The sequence below is a fragment of the Micromesistius poutassou genome (genome assembly GCF_964030765.1).
Source record: "Micromesistius poutassou genome assembly, chromosome: 2".
NCBI classification, from domain to species: domain Eukaryota; kingdom Metazoa; phylum Chordata; class Actinopteri; order Gadiformes; family Gadidae; genus Micromesistius; species Micromesistius poutassou.
The window spans coordinates 488,832-509,073 of NC_140272.1; the positions used below are offsets into that span (position 1 = coordinate 488,832).

The 20,242-nt window shown below is 51.9% G+C and overlaps 1 protein-coding gene across 1 annotated transcript; it reads left to right on the forward strand.

Moving 5' to 3' along the window:
* Positions 1-492: 492 nt before the first annotated feature.
* fancd2 (FA complementation group D2) lies at positions 493-19,377 on the forward strand (the record flags this gene model as incomplete). Its single annotated transcript, XM_084464409.1, has 43 exons — positions 493-562; positions 659-814; positions 903-970; positions 1,040-1,146; positions 1,240-1,300; positions 1,517-1,569; positions 1,658-1,736; positions 2,226-2,350; positions 2,439-2,526; positions 2,665-2,769; positions 2,896-2,996; positions 3,215-3,299; positions 3,473-3,508; positions 3,662-3,808; positions 4,135-4,269; positions 4,675-4,806; positions 5,364-5,471; positions 5,565-5,674; positions 5,778-5,823; positions 6,410-6,529; positions 6,790-6,863; positions 7,014-7,154; positions 7,291-7,391; positions 7,918-8,033; positions 8,164-8,272; positions 8,461-8,562; positions 8,823-8,911; positions 8,991-9,170; positions 9,453-9,569; positions 9,706-9,834; positions 9,918-10,036; positions 10,298-10,408; positions 10,505-10,635; positions 11,095-11,194; positions 11,289-11,411; positions 12,177-12,270; positions 14,474-14,545; positions 15,036-15,074; positions 15,269-15,343; positions 15,542-15,616; positions 15,769-15,915; positions 16,000-16,113; positions 19,172-19,377. 43 exons carry the CDS (start codon positions 493-495, stop codon positions 19,235-19,237), a joined length of 4,356 nt encoding a protein of 1,451 aa, XP_084320535.1. The 3' UTR covers positions 19,238-19,377.
* Between the last annotated feature and the right edge of the window lie 865 nt (positions 19,378-20,242).

Here is a 20,242-nt window from a genome sequence, read left to right on the forward strand (position 1 = left end):
CTCCGCCCGCGTACGGAGGACCGTGTGTTACAAACGAACCAACTTAGGGCAGTTCCAGTTTAGACACAGTCTTAAAAGATACATGCTGAACATACATATATACACACATGTATACACAGTTATCATTTATAATCACTGTTTTCAGACAAAGTGAATATAGGGGTAGATGATTAAAAACGATAGGCATAGGACGTTATGTAGTCGTTGAGTATTATTTTTGGGTGGTCGTGTTTATTCTCAGCTCAACTCTTTCGTGCGGTCCCTAACTCAACCGTCCAGGTGGGCGGGACCTCCGGGCGCGGGAATCTGTTCAAGAGTTTCTCCTCGCTGGTCTCGTCCTGATTCTGTTCTGGTCTGGTCCTGGTCTTGGACCTGGTCTGCTTCTACAAAGGCAAGATTTCGTCGTCTTAGTAATTTAGAGTACCGTTGTATGTGATACTTGTCACCAGGTGACGTTTTGAAGGTAGCTTCATGCTGTCTTCATCTCCTCAGATGATGCGCAGGAAGCGACCCTCCGTGGGGAAAGCAGAAGGTTCTGCATCCCTGGAAGCCGGTTCAAACAGTACGGTTGTTTAACGCTGCGTGTTCCCTACAGATAACACCGTTACGGGTTTCTTCAAGTTAGCAGGTTTTGATGCATTCACCACCCCTCTTCCAGAGACGAAGAAGTCCCGTCCGACCGGAACGAGGTCTAGGGAGGAGGTCCAGGAGGTGGTCCATGAGGAGGTCCAGGAGGAGAGCGGCGGCCCGTTTGTCATGATGTTGCGGGCCGCGGGGGTTACTCTGGGTCAGGCCGGTACCGCCAACCAGATCGGTAAACACGGAGCTTCTTCAGATGGCGTTCAAACCCTGAAGCTTAAAGTGAGGAATCACGTCTATGCTGTTCTCTCCTTGTTCTCCAGTTGTCGACCAGGTTGTCTTTCAGAAGAGACTCCAGCAGAAGCTGCTGAGAAGCCCGCGGTACCCGGGGGTGAGTGGAGGGTATGAGAAATCGTCCCCAGACTCCTCAGACCTGTAGCTAACGCTCGTTCCTTCACAGATCCTTCAGGAGTTCATCTCTGGGCTGGAGGGTCACGTGGAGGACCCCGAGCGCTTCAGGACCTGCCTCCTCCCGTGTGTCCCCAGGCTGACTGATGGAGGGTCCAGGTAAGGAGGTTCCCTGTCGAGGTCCTGAAACACTATAGAATGCAGGAGGGTCAGAACTGATGACCAACTGGTGATTGTGTTGTTGTTTTTAAGTGCGGCCAGCTCCTTCCAAGAGAGCCTGCTGCGCATGCTGCTGGGGATGGATCTTCTCCAGGTACGAGATCTGGACCATTCTGAGAGACAGCTCTCCATGTGTCTTCTGAGAGACAGCTCTCCATGTGTCTTCTGAGAGACAGCTCTCCATGTGTCTTCTGAGAGACAGCTCTCCATGTGTCTTCTGAGAGACAGCTCTCCATGTGTCTTGCTGCCCAGTGCGTATCTACAGTGATTTTAAACCGAGGTTAAACATCGTCTTCTCTTTACGCTGCAGAACTCTGTGATCAACACGCTGCTGGAGAAGGTCCCAGAGTTCATGTTGAGCAGGTGAGGCTTGGAGCTTGTTCAGCTGAGCCCTTCTGAAAAGGTGAACGTGGTGAGGTGGTCCGTACTGACGCAGCGCTGTGACTCCTAGCGGGGACGACGGCGGGCTCAACGTTCCTCGGGTCATTATCAACCAGCTGAAGTGGCTCGACCGCGTGCTGGACAGCAAGGTCAGTCTGTGGAGCCCACCGGAGAACGTGGTCAACATGCTTCTTTAATGTATTGGATGTGCAGCTCCTCAACCAGACCGGTTGCCCTCCTGTCTCCCTTGTAGGTATTAAAGGTGACATATTATAGGTGTGAGTGTGATTAGCCGTTTACAAGCCGATTTGAAAATCTGCCTCTTCTGACATCACAGGTGGGCGTGTCCACCCAGATGTAGTATGACGGATAGATGAGCAACGTTTGCTACAGTCCACTGGGTAGGCTCTGGTAGACTGGTCTATCCAGGATACATCTAGGTATGTCAGAGATGTCAGAAGAGGCAGATTTTCCAAACGGCTTGTGACGGCTGATCACACTCACACCTGGTGGTATAATATGTCACCTTTTAATGTATTGGATGTGCAGCTCCTCACCAGACTGGTTGCCCTCCTGTCTCTCCTGTAGGTATTAAGTGTGTATCGGTGGTTTTGTTAACGCTGCTGTCCTCTATGAAGGAGCTGGCCGCTAAGCTGATGGAGCTGGTGTCGGTGGCGCCCGTGGAGGTCCAGCGTGACGTCATCACCAGTCTGCCCGAGATCCTGGACGACTCGCAGCACAACGACGTCGCCCGGGAGCTCAAGTGAGGCTCTCCCAGGGGCCCGGCGGGTCGGTGCGGGTCCTTTCCACTGGCGGACCGACGGTAACACGATGTCCTCTCTGTCCTCCAGGGCTCTGCTGCAGGAGAAGACTCAGCTGACTGTGGCCATCCTCGACGCTCTCTCCAGTCTGAACCTCAGTGCAGCTCTGCTAGCTGAGGTACACACACACACACACACACACACACACACACACACACACACACACACACACACACACACACACACACACACACACACACACACACACACACTCCTTGACAGTGTCGCATTCCTTTCCTTCTTCCTGTGGGCTCAGGTGCGAGGCGTCGTCACGGCTACGCTGACAGCTGTCCAGCTGGATGACCTGCCGGTGGTGGTCAGGTTCATCCTGCACTCCGTCTCCTCCTCCGACGCGTACGAGGTCAGCAGGAGGCACCCCCCCCCCCCCCCCGAGGGCAGCTTCATGTGTGTGTGTGTGTGTGTGTGTGTGTCTGGTGATGGATGGGTTGTCATGGTAACACGGTGGCTGTGTGTCCTCCGCTGGCAGGTGGTGCAGGACCTGCGTCTGAAGCTGGAGCTGGACCAGTGGGTCGTCTCCCCAGCGCTGAGAGCCTCCCAGGGCCGGCTGAAGGGCCGGGCCCCCGCACCGTAAGGCCAGCACCCCTGGGTGCTCTCTCCTCCTCCCTCCCTTTTGCAGCAGCCGGGACAGTGCTGCGCTGTGTCGCATTTTGTTGTGTTGTGACATTGTTGTTTTGCAGCAGCCGGGACAGTGTTGGGTTACATTCTGTTGGGTTGTGTTGCATCAGCCAGGACATTGTGGCGCTGGTATTGTGTTGTAACATACATTGTGTTATGTTATGTTGCAGCAGCCAGGACAGCGTGGCGCTGGTCTTGGACGGCATCAAGTCGGCCGTGCGGTTCCAGAAGACGCTCTCTGAGGCCTGGCTGAAGGTGATCTTCAGTTTCAGGACATTTCTCTGATAAGACTTAATTCATCTGATATTGGTTATAATCTGAGGAACAGAAGAGTTGCCAGAGGTTCTCTCTGACGAGGCTATCGGCACACATCGGTAACGCTTTAGGAAGAACAACCTCCTTCACTCTGATGCGGTATTTTCCAACAGGCAATAGAGAACGTCACCGAGGCAGAAGATCACAAGGTAGACTTTATTTATTATTCTCCGATAACATATCTTACAAACCCATCATTTATCTGACTGAACCACAGTACAACGTTGGCTTGTCTCCTCCTTAAAGCACACAGATTTGATGTCGTTAACCCAGTCCTCCTAAAGCTTCCCTTCGTGCTGCAGGTCATCGACGTGCTGCTGCTGCTCATCCTGCACGCCACCAACTGCAACCACAGCCGCCGCGGTGCTGAGAGGCTGCTGAGGCTCAAAGTGAGGGCAGGCCTCATCACAGAGGACCTCCTGCAGAGGACCTTCAAGGGCTATGCTCTGGTATGTACCCCTAGGTACCCCTCTATGAGGCCTAGGGTCAGGTACCCCTCTATGAGGCCTACGTCAGGTACCCCTCTATGAGGCCTACGGGCAGGTACCCCTCTATGGGGGTTGATGCTGGGTGTTGTGCTGGATGCTGGGTGTTGATGTTGATGCTGGGTGTTGATTAGGGATCGACCGATATGGATTTTTTAGGGCCGATACCGTTTTTTTTTTTTTTCATCAGCCTTAGCCAATGCCCGATACGGCCGATATTTGCGTTTCTTTCGTGTATCGGCCGATGTTGATGCTGGATGCTGTATGTTGATGCTGGATGCTGGTTGCAGGTCATGCGGGGGTTCTTCCCCTCCGTGCGGGCCCTGGCCCAGAGCCTGCTGCGCTCCCCAGACCTCGGCGTGGTTCCCTTCGGAGGACACATGTACCGCCTCTCCTTCATCACCTTCGACTCCTACTGCCAGCAGGTGGGTGAGCGGCCTTCTGAGGGGGAGGAGTCATCTGAAGTCACATGACTCCTCATGTGGCTCCACATGACTCCTATTGACGGGTAGGGGGAGTCATGTGACCAAGTGAGAAGGTGCAGTAAGGGTTCATGAAGAGTGTGTTGGTATAAGCTGAGCTGTAACGTTTTACATTTGGGAAACTTGAGTATTAGACTGAAGATGTTTGAGTGTTAGTGGTTGTGGTGTGACGATGGTCTGCCTATGGGTCTGGGGGTACCCCGGAACCCGGTCCTGATGGTGTGTTTCCGGGGGTCCGTGTCACCCGGTCCTGATGGTGTGGTTCTTGGTGCAGGAGGTGGTGGGCTCCCTGGTGGCCTTAGAGTCTGGGGGTCCGTCGTCCTGATCCTTGTGGTTCTCCGTTGACAGGAGGTGGTGGGCTCCCTGGTGGCCCATGTGTGCAGCGGTGTGGGGGGGGAGGTGGACGTGGCCCTGGAGCTGCTCTGTGGCCTGGGGGCCGAACACCCGTCTGAGATGGCCCTCTATGCCGTCTTCGTCAAGGTGAGGAGGGGCCACACACCCGTAACACAACGTAGACGACCTCTCAGCCTCCTAGAAGACCCCAACTGACCTCTGACCAACTGAAGGGTCAGACCCTTGTCTCCCTGGCTCACCAAACATCAGTTTCCGACGTCGTTTGATATCATTTGATGTCGTCCTATCAAAAGGACTCTGTTGTACCGATTCTGCTCAACAGCGTGAGTGTGGTCTCACCACCAATACAAACGATACACAGTATTTAGTACGTTTCTTTTGGAGCCAATGCTTGTCAGCGAATCAGCATAGTACACAACAACCACAACAACACAACACCATACAAGTACACAACAAGGCAGCATGAAGACCAAAGTGGTTATCTGTTTGATTTAATCTGTGATTCCAATTACAAAAATCATTGTGACAAATTATACTGGCAAGGGATGTTCCAGTGAAGCTGGTGACGATGATGGCATTAGCCACGCGGGTATGGTCCTTTAAGACCCCTTAATGACACTGAGTTCACTGTAAGTCGTATTTAAGTGTCTGCTGAAGGAGTCTTAAAGGGCCCTCCTGTGCAGGGGATCCTGGACTACATGGACCACCTCACGCCCCAGCAGATCCGCCGGCTCTTCCAGGTGCTCAGCCGGCTGGCCTTCGGAGCGCCGTCGCTGGGCTGCAGCATCCAGGTGACCCTGCTCCCCTCCAGCAGACCCTCTCTCTGTGAGATGACCTGTAGCTAACCCTCACTGACCCTCACTGACCCCCCCCCCCCCTCCCAGGACGACATGCACATCGTGATCCGCAAGCAGCTCTCCAGCACGGTGCCCAAGTACAAGCGCATCGGCATCATGGGGGCCGTGATGGTGGTGGGCAGCATGGGAGCCAGCCGGTGAGGACCCGGTCAACCCTGTGGTCACCTCTCTAGTTAGCTGTGGTCTCTAAATGGTCATTCTGTTTCATTCTATTCACTCCTGTGGTTCTCTGTCCTCCAGGCCTCAGGCGGAGGGTGCAGCTCTGCCCCAGGAGACCTACAGACAGGTAGACGTCCTTCAGAATGCCCTGAATAACCCTGACTCTAACCCTGACTCTAACCCTGACTCTGACCCTGACTCTAACCCTGACTCTGACCCTGACTCTGACCCTGACTCTAACCCTGACTCTAACCCTGACTCTAACCCTGACTCTGACCCTGACTCTGACCCTGACTCTAACCCTGACTCTGACCCTGACTCTAACCCTGACTCTGACCCTGACTCTGACTCTAACCCTGACTCTGACTCTGACTCTAACCCTGACTCTGACTCTAACCCTGACTCTGACCCTGACTCTGACTCTAACCCTGACTCTGACTCTGACTCTAACCCTGACTCTGACTCTGACCCTGACTCTGACTCTGACTCTGACCCTGACTCTGACTCTGACTCTGACTCTGACTCTAACCCTGACCCTGACTCTGACTCTGACCCTGACCCTGACTCTGACTCTGACCCTGACTCTGACCCTAACCCTCACTCTGACTCTGACCCTGACTCCAACCCTGACCCTGACTCTAACCCTGACCCTGACTCTAACTCTAACCCTGACCCTGACTCTGACCCTGACTCTAACCCTGCTGCCCCTGCAGGTGACGGCTCTGCTGGAGCTGGTGACGGCCTGCAGTGACAGCTGCCCTGAGGCGGCCGCCCTCTGCTACGACGAGCTGGCGAACCTCGTGCTGAGCAACACACTGGACCCCATGGTGCAGGTACTCACTCACTCACTCACTCACTCACTCACTCACTCACTCACTCACTCACTCACTCACTCACTCACTTTAAAATATTCAAATTAAATAATATGTGTGTCTACCACCTCCTGCTGTATTATATCTAACACCACCTCCTGCTGTATTATATCTAACACCACCTCCTGCTGTATTATATCTAACACCACCTCCTGCTGTATTATATCTAACACCACCTCCTGCTGTATTATATCTAACACCACCTCCTGCTGCGTCCTCAGGAGTGGATCGGGAAGAGTGTGCTGGAGGACTTCCAGGATGGCTTTGTGGTCGACCTCGGTCCGCAGGTCACAGGGTGCGTCACACACACACTGCTAATCAGGCGGGGTTACCATGGCGACGTGCCGTGGCTCCAGACACCATAAATACATGACTCACTCACTCACTCACTCAGTGTTTGTGTGCTGTCCTCTCAAAGCTCACTCACTGTGCTGGTGTCTCGTAGCGCCCTTCCCCTCCCCGCGTGTGTGGTGTTCAACCTGGACGAGGAGGAAAGTGAGGGGGGCATCGCGGTCAACCTGCTCCCCCTGCTGGCCAGAGAGCTGCAGCACAGGGCTGAGCCCTGGAGCAACAAGACCCCCAAGAGGTCAGCGTTTACAAGTTAGCATTTAACCAAGTAATGGAAGAATTCACTGGGAAATAGGGAAGTTCTGAGGTGATTTAAAATAGATGTATATGCATACTGTAGGTCTACTATAAGGCCCTGTGTCTCCTGGTTTCAGGCAGCTGTCCGCTGTCTGTCTGTCTCCGTTCTTCCGGCTTCTGAGGGTTTGTGAGGAGCGGCAGCACCAGGGAGACCTGGAGGAGATCGACGCGCTGCTAGGTCAGTCAGCACTGACCCCAGGTCAATCAGCCCTGACCCCAGGTCAATCAGCCCTGACCCCAGGTCAATCAGCCCTGACCCCAGGTCAATCAGCCCTGACCCCAGGTCAATCAGCCCTGACCCCAGGTCAATCAGCACTGACCCCAGGTCAATCAGCCCTGACCCCAGGTCAATCAGCCCTGACCCCAGGTCAATCAGCCCTGACCCCAGGTCAATCAGCCCTGACCCCAGGTCAATCAGCACTGACCCCAGGTCAATCAGCACTGACCCCAGGTCAATCAGCCCTGACCCCAGGTCAATCAGCACTGACCCCAGGTCAATCAGCCCTGACCCCAGGTCAATCAGCCCTGACCCCAGGACAGCTCTACTGCCTGACAATGCTCTATTGCACTCGTGTGTGTGTGTGTGTGTGTGTGTGTGTGTGTGTGTGTGTGTGTGTGTGTGTGTGTGTGTGTGTGTGTGTGTGTGTGTGTGTGTGTGTGTGTGTGTGTGTGTGTGTGTGTGTGTGTGTGTGTGTGTGTGTCAGGCTGCCCCCTGGTCCTGACTGATCTGGGTGTGGTGGATAAGGTGGAGACCCTGACGAAGGCGGAGAGAGAGCTGATGTGTTCGCTGCTCTTCACCGCCATCAACTGGTTCAGAGAGGTGAGACGGAGAGGGTCTGTCTGTTAATGAGGGGCTGGACCGCACATGTGTGTTTATGTTTGGAGGTTGTGAACATATTTTTGTGTTGTGTTTTCACGTTGTGAACATGTGTTTATTTTGTGTGTTTTAGGTTGTGAATGGTTTCTGCAGACTCAAAGAGACGGAGATGAAGATGAAAGTGATGAACCGTCTGCAGAACATCACCGCCCTCCAAACGCTGCTGGAGACGACACTAGCAGGTTGGCCACTAACATGTTGGCCACTAACATGTAGTACCATGAGATCCACTCTGCGCTGTCAGCAGGACCCTCTGAGTACCATGAGATCCACTCTGCGCTGTCAGCAGGACCCTCTGATCTGTTGGGGGTTCAGTCCCATGAGATCCACACAGCGCAGTCACCCTCTGATCTGCTCTGTTGGGTTTCAGTTTCCCCGGGATACATCCCACCACTCGCCAACTTTGACGGAGACGCATCTGAAGGAGCTTCTGTCCCCACCTCCTCTGCTCTGCCGAGCAGGACGAAAAAAGGTGAGGGGAAGGACACGCACGGGACACACACAGGACACACAATGGGACACACACACAGGAAACACACACACAGGAAACACACACGCGGGACACACACGCAGAGACTAGCTCCTTGATCACACCCTGCTCCGTGTTCTCCACTCACGGATCCCAGTGACCTCCTCCATGAGGCCTCGTCGGTCAGACAGGCAGGCAGCTGATTGGCTCTGCTCGAGGGGCTGTTTGATCTACCTTTGGGTTTCTTTGTCCTCTTCCTTGAGACGGAGCAGGGAGGAAGAGGAAAGTCTCCAGCAAGACGTCCCCGGAGAGCAGCGATGTCCTGGAGGAGGGCTCGGAGGAGACCCAGCAGGTGAGCCCTCAATGAGCCCTGATCCCTGGTCTGATGTGTCGTCAGAGGAGGGAGAACTAACTCCTGGTCCTCCACACAGGAGCCTGTGGAGAAGGGAGAGAAGGGAGAGAAGGGGAAGAGGGGGGAGAAGGAGGGCCGTCCGTCCGTCAGTCTGGGGGGCTACCGGCCCTTCTTCAGGGAGCTGGACATGGAGGTGCTCAGCGTGCTGCAGTGTGGCCTACTCTCCCGCTCGGCGCCCGACACGGAGCTCCACACCAAGGTACCACAGCTGACCCTGTGGCCCTGTGTACACAAGAGAAATATGTGGTTGTGCAACCGGTTTCGATCTTGATTATTTCTAGATACAAACTTTCCAGCCTTTCTCGCCTGTTTAGAAAGTATAAACATCTCATCGTATTGGGATGTCATAGATGATCTGAAGAGGATCCAAGCGCTTTGTTAATGTGATCAAGCGCTTGTTGGAATGTGGTGTTAAAGGGTGATACGGAGCGATGTGTCCGTCCTGCCAGAGGGTTGAGTCCGCTGTCATGTTGTTGTTGAGGTGCGAGAGGAAGTCCTGCTGGGGCCAGCTGAGCTGGTCTTCCTGCTGGAGGACCTGCAGGCCAAGATGGAGTTCAGCCTCACCGCCGCGCCAGCCAAGAGAGCCCCCTTCTCCAAGGTAGGAGCCCTGTTGCTGGACACTTTACCTCTGTCAGAGCTGCACCATGTGACCAGGTGTGACCAGGTGTGACCAGGTGTGACCAGGTGTCACCAGGCCTGACCAGGTGTGACCAGGTCGGATGTGGGCGTTTCAGGGCCGGACAGAAAAGAGTGTTGGCTTCTCCCACCTGCACCAGAGGAGCTCTAAGGAGGTAGCCTCCTACTGCATCCAGCTGCTGCCCAGCCTCTGCTCCCACCTGGAGGGCTGCCACAACCACTTCCAGGTACACACACGCGCACGCACACACGCACATGAACACACGCGACCGCGTGTCTGCAGTGTCTCACTGCTCTCCCTGGTGGTCAGACGGTGCTGTCGGAGAACGGGGGCGTGGTGGACGGGCCCGCCACGGACCCCCAGCAGCACCTCCTCCTGTCCTCCGCCTACCAGCTGCTCCTTCAGGTCCTCAACACCACCTTCAGCTGGTGAGCACTAACATGGCCCTCGTGTGTGTGTGTGTGTGTGTGTGTGTGTGTGTGTGTGTGTGTGTGTGTGTGTGTGTGTGTGTGTGTGTGTGTGTGTGTGTGTGTGTGTGTGTGTGTGTGTGTGTGTGTGTGTGTGTGACCCTGCATGCATGCACACAGTATATGATATTGCATTGAGCTCTGTTGGGCGTCATCGCTGGTTCCCGCTCTAAAGGTTGTCGTCCCCTCCATGTGTTTCTGTTTGTTTGTTGTCTTCGTCAGGTCTGGATTCTCCCAACCAGGCCACCGTAGTTTGCTGAAGAGCGCTCTGGCAATCCTGGCTAGCAGGCTGAAAGAAGGAGGGCCTGACTTGACTCTAGAGCAGCTGGTCAGGTGAGTAACCCGCCAGCCAATCAGAGCAGCACCAATCTGTGCGGTATGTCCGGTCATGGGACCCGGAGCGCTGAGCGTGTTTCCTCTCCTTGTCAGACACGGCTTCGACTACCTGCTCAACCTCCGCAGCACCGCGCCCACGCTGAGCGCTGCGCTGGGGCTCTGCCAGCTGCTGGCCACCGTGACCTCCAGGGCGGGGCCCCGGGCGGCCTACAGGGAGCCGACGGGTAGACGCTCGTCACACACAGACGCAGGGACACACACAGACACACACAGACACAGACGCAGGGATGCAAAGACACAGAGACACACACAGACACACACAGAGACGCAGGGACACACACACACACACACAGACACAGAGACACACACAGACACACGCAGACACAGACGTAGGGACGCAAAGACACACACAGACACACACAGAGACGCAGGGACACACACAGACACAGACGCAAAGACACACACACACACACACACACACACACACACACACACACACACACACACACACACACACACACACACACACACACACACACACACACACACACACACACACACACATATAAAGACACACGCAGAGACACGCAGGGACGCCGGGACACAGACACACAAATAGACGCACATGCACACACAGACAGACACACAGAGTGGCTCAGTGTTGTAACTTGTGCTTCTTCCAGCTTCACTGGCGCGTGGGTTCCTGACCCAGCCGTGGGTGAGCGCCACTGGAGAGCGGGAGAGAGGCCAGAAGTTCAATGAGGGCCTTCAGACTCTCCTCGGGTGCGTGTCTGCGTGTCTGCGTGTCTGTCTCTGCCTGAGGGGCTCTCGCTGAGGGGTTGGTGTCTCATGTCTCATGTCGTACTGTGTGGTCCAGGATCTATCTGGAGCACGTTGACGACGTGCTGACGGCCGTGGAGGAGATCGCCGGGGAGGGCGTCGCCGAGCTTCTCAACGCAGCCAAAGATGCCAGCTCTGAGACCTGGCCCACCCTCACCAGGTAGACCCCTCCCCCCCCCCTCCCTCCCCCCCCCCTCCCTCCCCCCACCCTCACCAGGTAGACCCCTCCCCCCCCCTCCCTCCCCCCCCCTCTCACCAGGTAGACCTGACCCCCCCCCCCCTCCCTCCCCCCCCCCTCCCTCCCCCCACCCTCACCAGGTAGACCCCTCCCCCCCCCCTCCCTCCCCCCACCCTCACCAGGTAGACCCCTCCCCCCCCCTCCCTCCCCCCCCCTCTCACCAGGTAGACCTGACCCCCCCCCCCCCTCCCTCCCCCCCCACCCTCACCAGGTAGACCCTCCCCCCTCCCCCCCTCCCTCCCCCCCACCCTCACCAGGTAGACCCCTCCCCCCCCTCCCTCCCCCCCCCTCTCACCAGGTAGACCCCTCCCCCCCCTCCCTCCCCCCCCCCTCTCACCAGGTAGACCTGACCCCCCTCCCCCCCTCCCCCCCCATCTCACCAGGTAGACCTGACCCCCCCCCCCTCCCTCCCCCCCACCCTCACCAGGTAGACCCCTCCCCCCCCCCCCCTCCCTCCCCCCCACCCTCACCAGGTAGACCTGACCCCCCCCCCCCCCCCCCCTCCCTCCCCCCCACCCTCACCAGGTAGACCCCCCCCTCCCCCCCTCCCTCGAGGTTAATGAGGTTAATGAGGCTGGAGGTTAATGAGGCTGGGGGTTAATGAGGTTAACGAGGCTGGAGGTTAATGAGGTTAATGAGGCTACAGCAGCAGACCATGAAGCGGCTCCTCTGTGTTCCTCGGCGCAGGCAGACCTTCCTGGTGTTCTACAGAGGGATGCTGGGAGAGCTGGAGAAGGCTGTGAAGAGGATCCCAGCGGGGAAGATGAGTGACAGCTACGAGGTAACGCAGCTGCCCTCCTGCTTGAGTGGTGTCTGAACAACGACACGCCCCCTTGGATGAAGGTTTTTTTTAGGGATTCTGCTGAGCATGTCCTCACCAGCTACAGGGAGCTGTTTCAAAAGGATGAGGAACAAGCCATGGAGTTAGACACATTAAACCTTGTAGCTCATTGTGTTTACAATATCCTCCTTAGAAACATTGCTTATTGAGATGCATCTGGTGTATTATTGTTCAGGGGCCGTATTCACAAAGCTTTTTATCTTAGCGCTAGGAGTGCTCCTAACTCGCGCTAAAAAAATATGTAGGAGTTTTTACTTAAAAGTAATTCATAAAGCCGCTGAGACCTACTCATACTAAGGATAAATCACTAAGAGAGAACTAAGAGTCACGCCCCCTAACGCCCCCTTACGTTGATTCTCGTGCACGAGTTTTGAAGCGGTCAGTACGGCTGTTGAGTGCCGGCGGTCTCTGTGAAACTCATTCGCAACTTCCCACAAACAAGCTCACTAAGTCAACGAAAAATAAGGAAATAGCCTAGGCTACAAATGAAGTCCTATCAAACAGTTATGGACAGTGCAGTTAGCAGAACACGCATGATGTACACGCATGATGACAAGTTTGTGCAGACCACGATAATGATGTTGTATGCACGTTAAAAAGAGAGCCAATTATATCAAGGAGTTAATTAAAAGCACCCTACAAACTATTATCCAATGAGCACTTTTGGGCATAGCCAGGAATTATAATTAAGGTGCACCTGTGAGAGTTTGGGTGGCCTCAAGTTCACAGTGATTTACCGGAACGCTGTTAGAATAACTGCTGCAAGTGTCCAGTGGAAGCCAGGGTCCGGAGCGATCGATACGTGCTGCAATAACCAGAGCACTGATTAAATTAGGCTGGTTTTTCGAGACCTTATACGACGGGATGAATGAACAAAATAAAACTAAATGACAAATGTTGAGTGAACCACTTTCACTCAAACCATGGTCCATCATCAGGAATCCTCTGGCGGCCTCCCCAAACCATCCTGAAAGCAGCCCTGGCTCTCCACTGAATCACTCCACACTGTACATGGGGGAATGAAATGTATGGATAGAATTGCAAAATCCAATAGGGGGGTTTCCTTCACAGCCCCGCTTCTGTGGTAGCGAATGCTTGGACCTAGAGCGCAGTCCTAGCGCAACACGCACCGCTCACTGCGCTCGGTCACATTTTACTTAAAATTAATAAAATATAAAAATATTTAGGTGTGCCAGGACCACGCTTGGGTGTCCCAGGCACACGCGTGGCTACGCCACTAAACACTTAATCAGCCCATACCACCGTTCAAGTCCTCCTATCATGATGAATGAAAGCGAAGACAACGTGAAACGCAAGCGAAAGCCCAACTGGTGCGACTCCCAGGACCAACTGCTACTGAGCTGATTATAAACTCAATACAATAAATCATCTTACAATAAATGATTAGATAGTAATCATAAGTAAGAGTAGTTATATCATTTTTTTACTTCAAACCATTTATTCCTATTATTATTTGAAATAAATAATGATTTAAAGTGTTGTATTACTATTAATACATGAGACAAATAATGATGGTTTAAGTGATTTATTTATATTTATATATTAAATAATTAAGGATGATTAAAGGTATATTTGTAACATTGCCCCTGTGTGTTTTAACCATCACTGATGGATGCGATATTCCTAATTCGTCGACATTGCAAAGTTGCATTTTCCCTGTTGCTAAATATCGGAGTGTTATTCACTAATTCAACCACAAGTTTGATACCCTCAAGATTTTGCCTATATCGCCTTATCAATTCGCAGTCCTCCATTGTCTCCAAAGCATTCGGTCACACTGCGGTCATGCAGCCATTTTCCGATTCTTTGTGAATAGGTCTTAGTGATTTAGGAGTCCTCTCGAGGACTTTTAAGCTCTCCTAGACTTAGGTGCTACTTTTAGGCCTAAAATACTTTGTGAATTGCTCTTAGTAAAATAAAATAAGAGTCCTAAATTTAAGACTGACACGCCCATTATTTTCAGGAGTTACTTCTAAATTTGCCACTTATGACCTACTCCTAGGCCTAAGATTCTTTGTGAATACGGCCCCAGATGTGTTAGTGTTTAGATGCATTAGTGTTTAGATGCATCTGGTGTATTAGTGTATGACCGTATTGTTTATCTCCTGGTTCTCTTCCTCAGAGCCAAAGTGAGAAGCTGCTCACCTGGAACCTGGCAGTCAGAGACTTTCACATCCTGGTCAACCTGGTGAAGGTACGAGCTCTGTTAGACCGCTCTGTTAGAGCACATGTTCTCATAGAGCAGCTCTCACCGCTCTGTTAGAGCACATGTTCTCATAGAGCAGCTCTCACCGCTCTGTTAGACCACATGTTCTCATAGAGCAGCTCTCACCCTCAGCGGTCTGTTAGAGCACATGTTCTCATAGAGCAGCTCTCACCGCTCTGTTAGAGCACATGTTCTCATAGAGCAGCTCTCACCGCTCTGTTAGACCACATGTTCTCATAGAGCAGCTCTCACCGCTCTGTTAGACCACATGTTGTTCTCATGGAGAACAACATGTAACCCTGACCCTAACAGTCTGTATGATGATCAGTTAACCCTAACCGTCTATTTGATGATCAGTTAACCCTTAACCCTACAGTCTGTATGATGATCAGCTAACCCTAACCGTCTATTTGATGATCAGTTAACCCTTAACCCTACAGTCTGTATGATGATCAGCTAACCTTATCTCTGTCCTCAGGTGTTTGACAGCAGGCCAGTCCTCAACGTATGTCTTAAGGTGAGTGGACTGCTGGATGAATTTTGTGAAGTAGTTAGTCCGGTTCCAGTTAGATGGTTCCAGTAGTTAGTCCGGTTCCAGTTAGATGGTTCCAGTGGTTAGTCTGGTTCCAGTGGTTGGTATGGTTCCAGTTAGATGGTTAGTCTGGTTCCAGTGGTCCGCAGGAGACGCTGACCTCTGATGTGTTCCTTCAGTATGGCCGTCTCTTCCTGGAGGTGTTCCTGAGGCTGGGTATGCCCCTGCTGGATTACAGCTTCAAGAAGCACAAGGTGAACCTACCCCAACCCTTACCTTAACCTAACTAAACCTGACCTAACCTAACCTTAACCTACAACCTGGTGTGTGTGTGTGTGTGTGTGTGTGTGTGTGTGTGTGTGTGTGTGTGTGTGTGTGTGTGTGTGTGTGTGTGTGTGTGTGTGTGTGTGTGTGTGTGTGTGTGTGTGTGTGTGTGTGTGTGTGTGTGACAGGAGGATGTCCAGAGTCTACTGAAGACCTTTCAGCTCAGCACCAGGCAGCTTCACCACATGTGTGGTCACTCAAAGGTAACTAACTTATACCACCGGTAACTACACTAATTGATGCCACAGGTGACCTTGACTAACTGGGCCAAAGCCTCATGGGCGCTAAGGCCACAGTTTTATGGGGGCAGGGTGCCATAGTGACGACAACAAGAGGATTTGTTTGTTGTGCCCAGATTCGTCAAGACACAAGCCTGACCAATCACGTGCCGGCCCTGAAGAAGAGCCTTGAGGTGTTCATCTACCGCGTGAAGGCGATGCTGACGCTGAACAGCTGCCAGGAGGCCTTCTGGACGGGCAACCTGAAGAACCGCGACCTCAAGGTGAACATCTGCGCTAGCATTGTGGCTACGCGCTGATGGAGATGTCCCAGTGTCTGAAGGTCTGTTGACTCCTGTGTTCTGTAGGGAGAAGAGATCCTCTCCCAGCAGGCCCAGGAGAGCGAGGAGGAGGAGGAGGAGGAGGAGCAGGAGCAGGAGGAGGAGCAGCAGGAGGAGCAGGAGGAGCAAGCAGAGGACGAGGTGCTTCCACTGTTTGAGTCCTCGTGACTTGATAAGGGTTAAGGTCAGGGCTAGATTAAACCTAAAGTTAATCCTAAAGGTTAATCCTAACAACCTGTATAAGAGGGTTAGGACAAGGTTACGTTGAGGTTAGGTTAGCCCTTATCAAAGCACAGCTTGGCGTAGCTGGCGGTTAGAACTGTAGAGGTCATCTGGAATGCACCTGATAAGAAAAGTGCTTCTGCCGCTAAAATAAGTGATTCTGCCACTAAAATAAGTGTCTCTGCCGCTGTGCAGCTAATCATTACTTGCTGAAGCAGTTGAAGAACTGAACCAGTCTCATCACCTCTTAGTTATGGTCAGCTTTGTGGCTACTAAGGGTTAGGGTTAGGTTAATCCTTAACTACAGGTCATGTGTGACTAAGGGTTAGGTTAATCCTTCACTACAGGTCATGTGTGACTCAGGGTTAGGTTAATCCTTCACTACAGGTCATGTGTGACTAAGGGTTAGGGTAATCCTTCACTACAGGTCATGTGTGACTAAGGGTTAGGTTAATCCTTCACTACAGGTCATGTGTGACTCAGGGTTAGGTTAAACCTTAGCTACAGGCCATGTGTGACTAAGGGTTAGGTTAATCCTTAACTACAGGTCATGTGTGACTAAGGGTTAGGTTAAACCTTAGCTACAGGTCATGTGTGACTAAGGGTTAGGTTAATCCTTCACTACAGGTCATGTGTGACTAAGGGTTAGGTTAATCCTTCACTACAGGTCATGTGTGACTAAGGGTTAGGTTAATCCTTCACTACAGGTCATGTGTGACTCAGGGTTAGGTTAATCCTTCACTACAGGTCATGTGTGACTCAGGGTTAGGTTAATCCTTCACTTCAGGTCATGTGTGACTAAGGGTTAGGTTAATCCTTAGCTACAGGTCATGTGTGACTCAGGGTTAGGTTAATCCTTCACTACAGGTCATGTGTGACTCAGGGTTAGGTTAATCCTTCACTACAGGTCATGTGTGACTAAGGGTTAGGGTAATCCTTCACTACAGGTCATGTGTGACTAAGGGTTAGGTTAATCCTTCACTACAGGTCATGTGTGACTCAGGGTTAGGTTAAACCTTAGCTACAGGCCATGTGTGACTAAGGGTTAGGTTAATCCTTAACTACAGGTCATGTGTGACTAAGGGTTAGGTTAAACCTTAGCTACAGGTCATGTGTGACTAAGGGTTAGGTTAATCCTTCACTACAGGTCATGTGTGACTAAGGGTTAGGTTAATCCTTCACTACAGGTCATGTGTGACTAAGGGTTAGGTTAATCCTTCACTACAGGTCATGTGTGACTAAGGGTTAGGTTAATCCTTCACTACAGGTCATGTGTGACTAAGGGTTAGGGTAATCCTTCACTACAGGTCATGTGTGACTCAGGGTTAGGTTAATCCTTCACTACAGGTCATGTGTGACTAAGGGTTAGGTTAATCCTTCACTACAGGTCATGTGTGACTAAGGGTTAGGTTAATCCTTCACTACAGGTCATGTGTGACTAAGGGTTAGGTTAATCCTTCACTACAGGTCATGTGTGACTAAGGGTTAGGTTAATCCTTCACTACAGGTCATGTGTGACTAAGGGTTAGGGTAATCCTTCACTTCAGGTCATGTGTGACTAAGGGTTAGGTTAATCCTTAGCTACAGGTCATGTGTGACTCAGGGTTAGGTTAATCCTTAGCTACAGGTCATGTGTGACTAAGGGTTAGGTTAATCCTTAGCTACAGGTCATGTGTGACTCAGGGTTAGGTTAATCCTTAACTACAGGTCATGTGTGACTCAGGATTAGGGTAATCCTTCACTACAGGTCATGTGTGACTCAGGGTTAGGTTAATCCTTAACTACAGGTCATGTGTGACTAAGGGTTAGGTTAATCCTTAGCTACAGGTCATGTGTGACTAAGGGTTAGGTTAATCCTTCACTACAGGTCATGTGTGACTCAGGGTTAGGTTAATCCTTAGCTACAGGTCATGTGTGACTCAGGGTTAGGTTAATCCTTAACTACAGGTCATGTGTGACTCAGGATTAGGGTAATCCTTAGCTACAGGTCATGTGTGACTCAGGGTTAGGTTAATCCTTCACTACAGGTCATGTGTGACTCAGGGTTAGGGTAATCCTTCACTACAGGTCATGTGTGACTCAGGGTTAGGTTAATCCTTAGCTACAGGTCATGTGTGACTCAGGATTAGGGTAATCCTTCACTACAGGTCATGTGTGACTCAGGATTAGGGTAATCCTTAACTCCAGATGTGACTAATGCCGCTTTTCCACCGCCAGTACCTACTCGACTCGACTCGACTCGACTCGACTCGCCACGCCTTATTTGCGTTTCCATTGGCAAAAAAAGTACCTGGTACCTAGTACCGGGTACTTTTTTTTAGTACTACCTCCGTCGAGGTTCCATGCCAGCGGAGTAGGTACTTTTGTGTGACGTAAACAGGCTGCTGGTAACTGATTGGCCAGCGGCTGTAAATGGGAATATTCACTCAAGTTAAGTTGTGTCCGGCGTGGTTGGAGTCCACGAACCCGCTCCCGAGGGGGACACTGATCAGCGTTTCGCCGTGTGTGTCGCTCCTTTCCCGGGGCTAGTTAGGCTGCGCGTCGTTATGTGTGTCGGGCGTGGTTGTGTGTGTCCGGCGTGGCTGGAGTCCACGGACCGGCGTTTCGCTGTTTCGTTTCAGTGTCGTTCCTTTCCTATAGGGCTCGAGTTTCGCCTCTATCAACGTTACCGTATGACAACAATAGACGCGCAGTCATTGCGCTTTTTATTTTATTTTATTTTATTTCCCATCATAACCTTTCCCGGGAATCAGGAAATAGTCTTGATCAGATTCAGATTTCCCGGGAATCGCGTCTCCCGTGATTAAAACCTAATGACGACCCGCCCATGGTGGAGAGGTTCTTTTCTACGACCCGCCCACATTGAAGAGGTACTTTTTTAGATGGAAACGCAACCAAACCGAGTTGAGTCGAGGCGAGTCGAGTCGAGTTGGTACTGGCGGTGGAAAAGCGGCATAAGTGCTTCTCCCCGGTCCAGGACTCCCTGGAGGACGAGAGGAGGCCAGGCGGAGACCTTGAGGACAACATCACAGACTCGGACTAAACCCTCCGAGTCCTAACCCCAACCCAAAACCCAGCTTTACCTTAAAGGGCAGTTAGACAACATGTTGTATAACATCCCAGTTAGACAACCATAGACTGACCCAGTTAGACAGCATGTTGTAAGAACGTCCCAGTTAGACAGCATGTTGTAAGAACGTCCCAGTTAGACAGCATGTTGTAAGAACGTTCCAGTTAGACAACATGTTGTAAGAACGTCCCAGTTAGACAACCATAGACTGACCCAGTTAGACAGCATGTTGTAAGAACGTCCCAGTTAGACAACATGTTGTAAGAACGTTCCAGTTAGACAACATGTTGTAAGAACGTCCCAGTTAGACAACCATAGACTGACCCAGTTAGACAGCATGTTGTAAGAACGTCCCAGTTAGACAACCATAGACTGACCCAGTTAGACAACATGTTGTAAGAACGTCCCAGTTAGACAACCATAGACTGACCCAGTTAGACAGCATGTTGTAAGAACGTCCCAGTTAGACAACCATAGACTGACCCAGTTAGACAGCATGTTGTAAGAACGTCCCAGTTAGACAACCATAGACTGACCCAGTTAGACAACATGTTGTAAGAACGTCCCAGTTAGACAGCATGTTGTAAGAACGTCCCAGTTAGACAGCATGTTGTAAGAACGTCCCAGTTAGACAACCATAGACTGACCCAGTTAGACAACATGTTGTAAGAACGTCCCAGTTAGACAGCATGTTGTAAGAACGTCCCAGTTAGACAACATGTTGTAAGAACGTCCCAGTTAGACAACCATAGACTGACCCAGTTAGACAGCATGTTGTAAGAACGTCCCAGTTAGACAACCATAGACTGACCCAGTTAGACAGCATGTTGTAAGAACGTCCCAGTTAGACAACCATAGACTGACCCAGTTAGACAGCATGTTGTAAGAACGTCCCAGTTAGACAACCATAGACTGACCCAGTTAGACAACATGTTGTAAGAACGTCCCAGTTAGACAACCATAGACTGACCCAGTTAG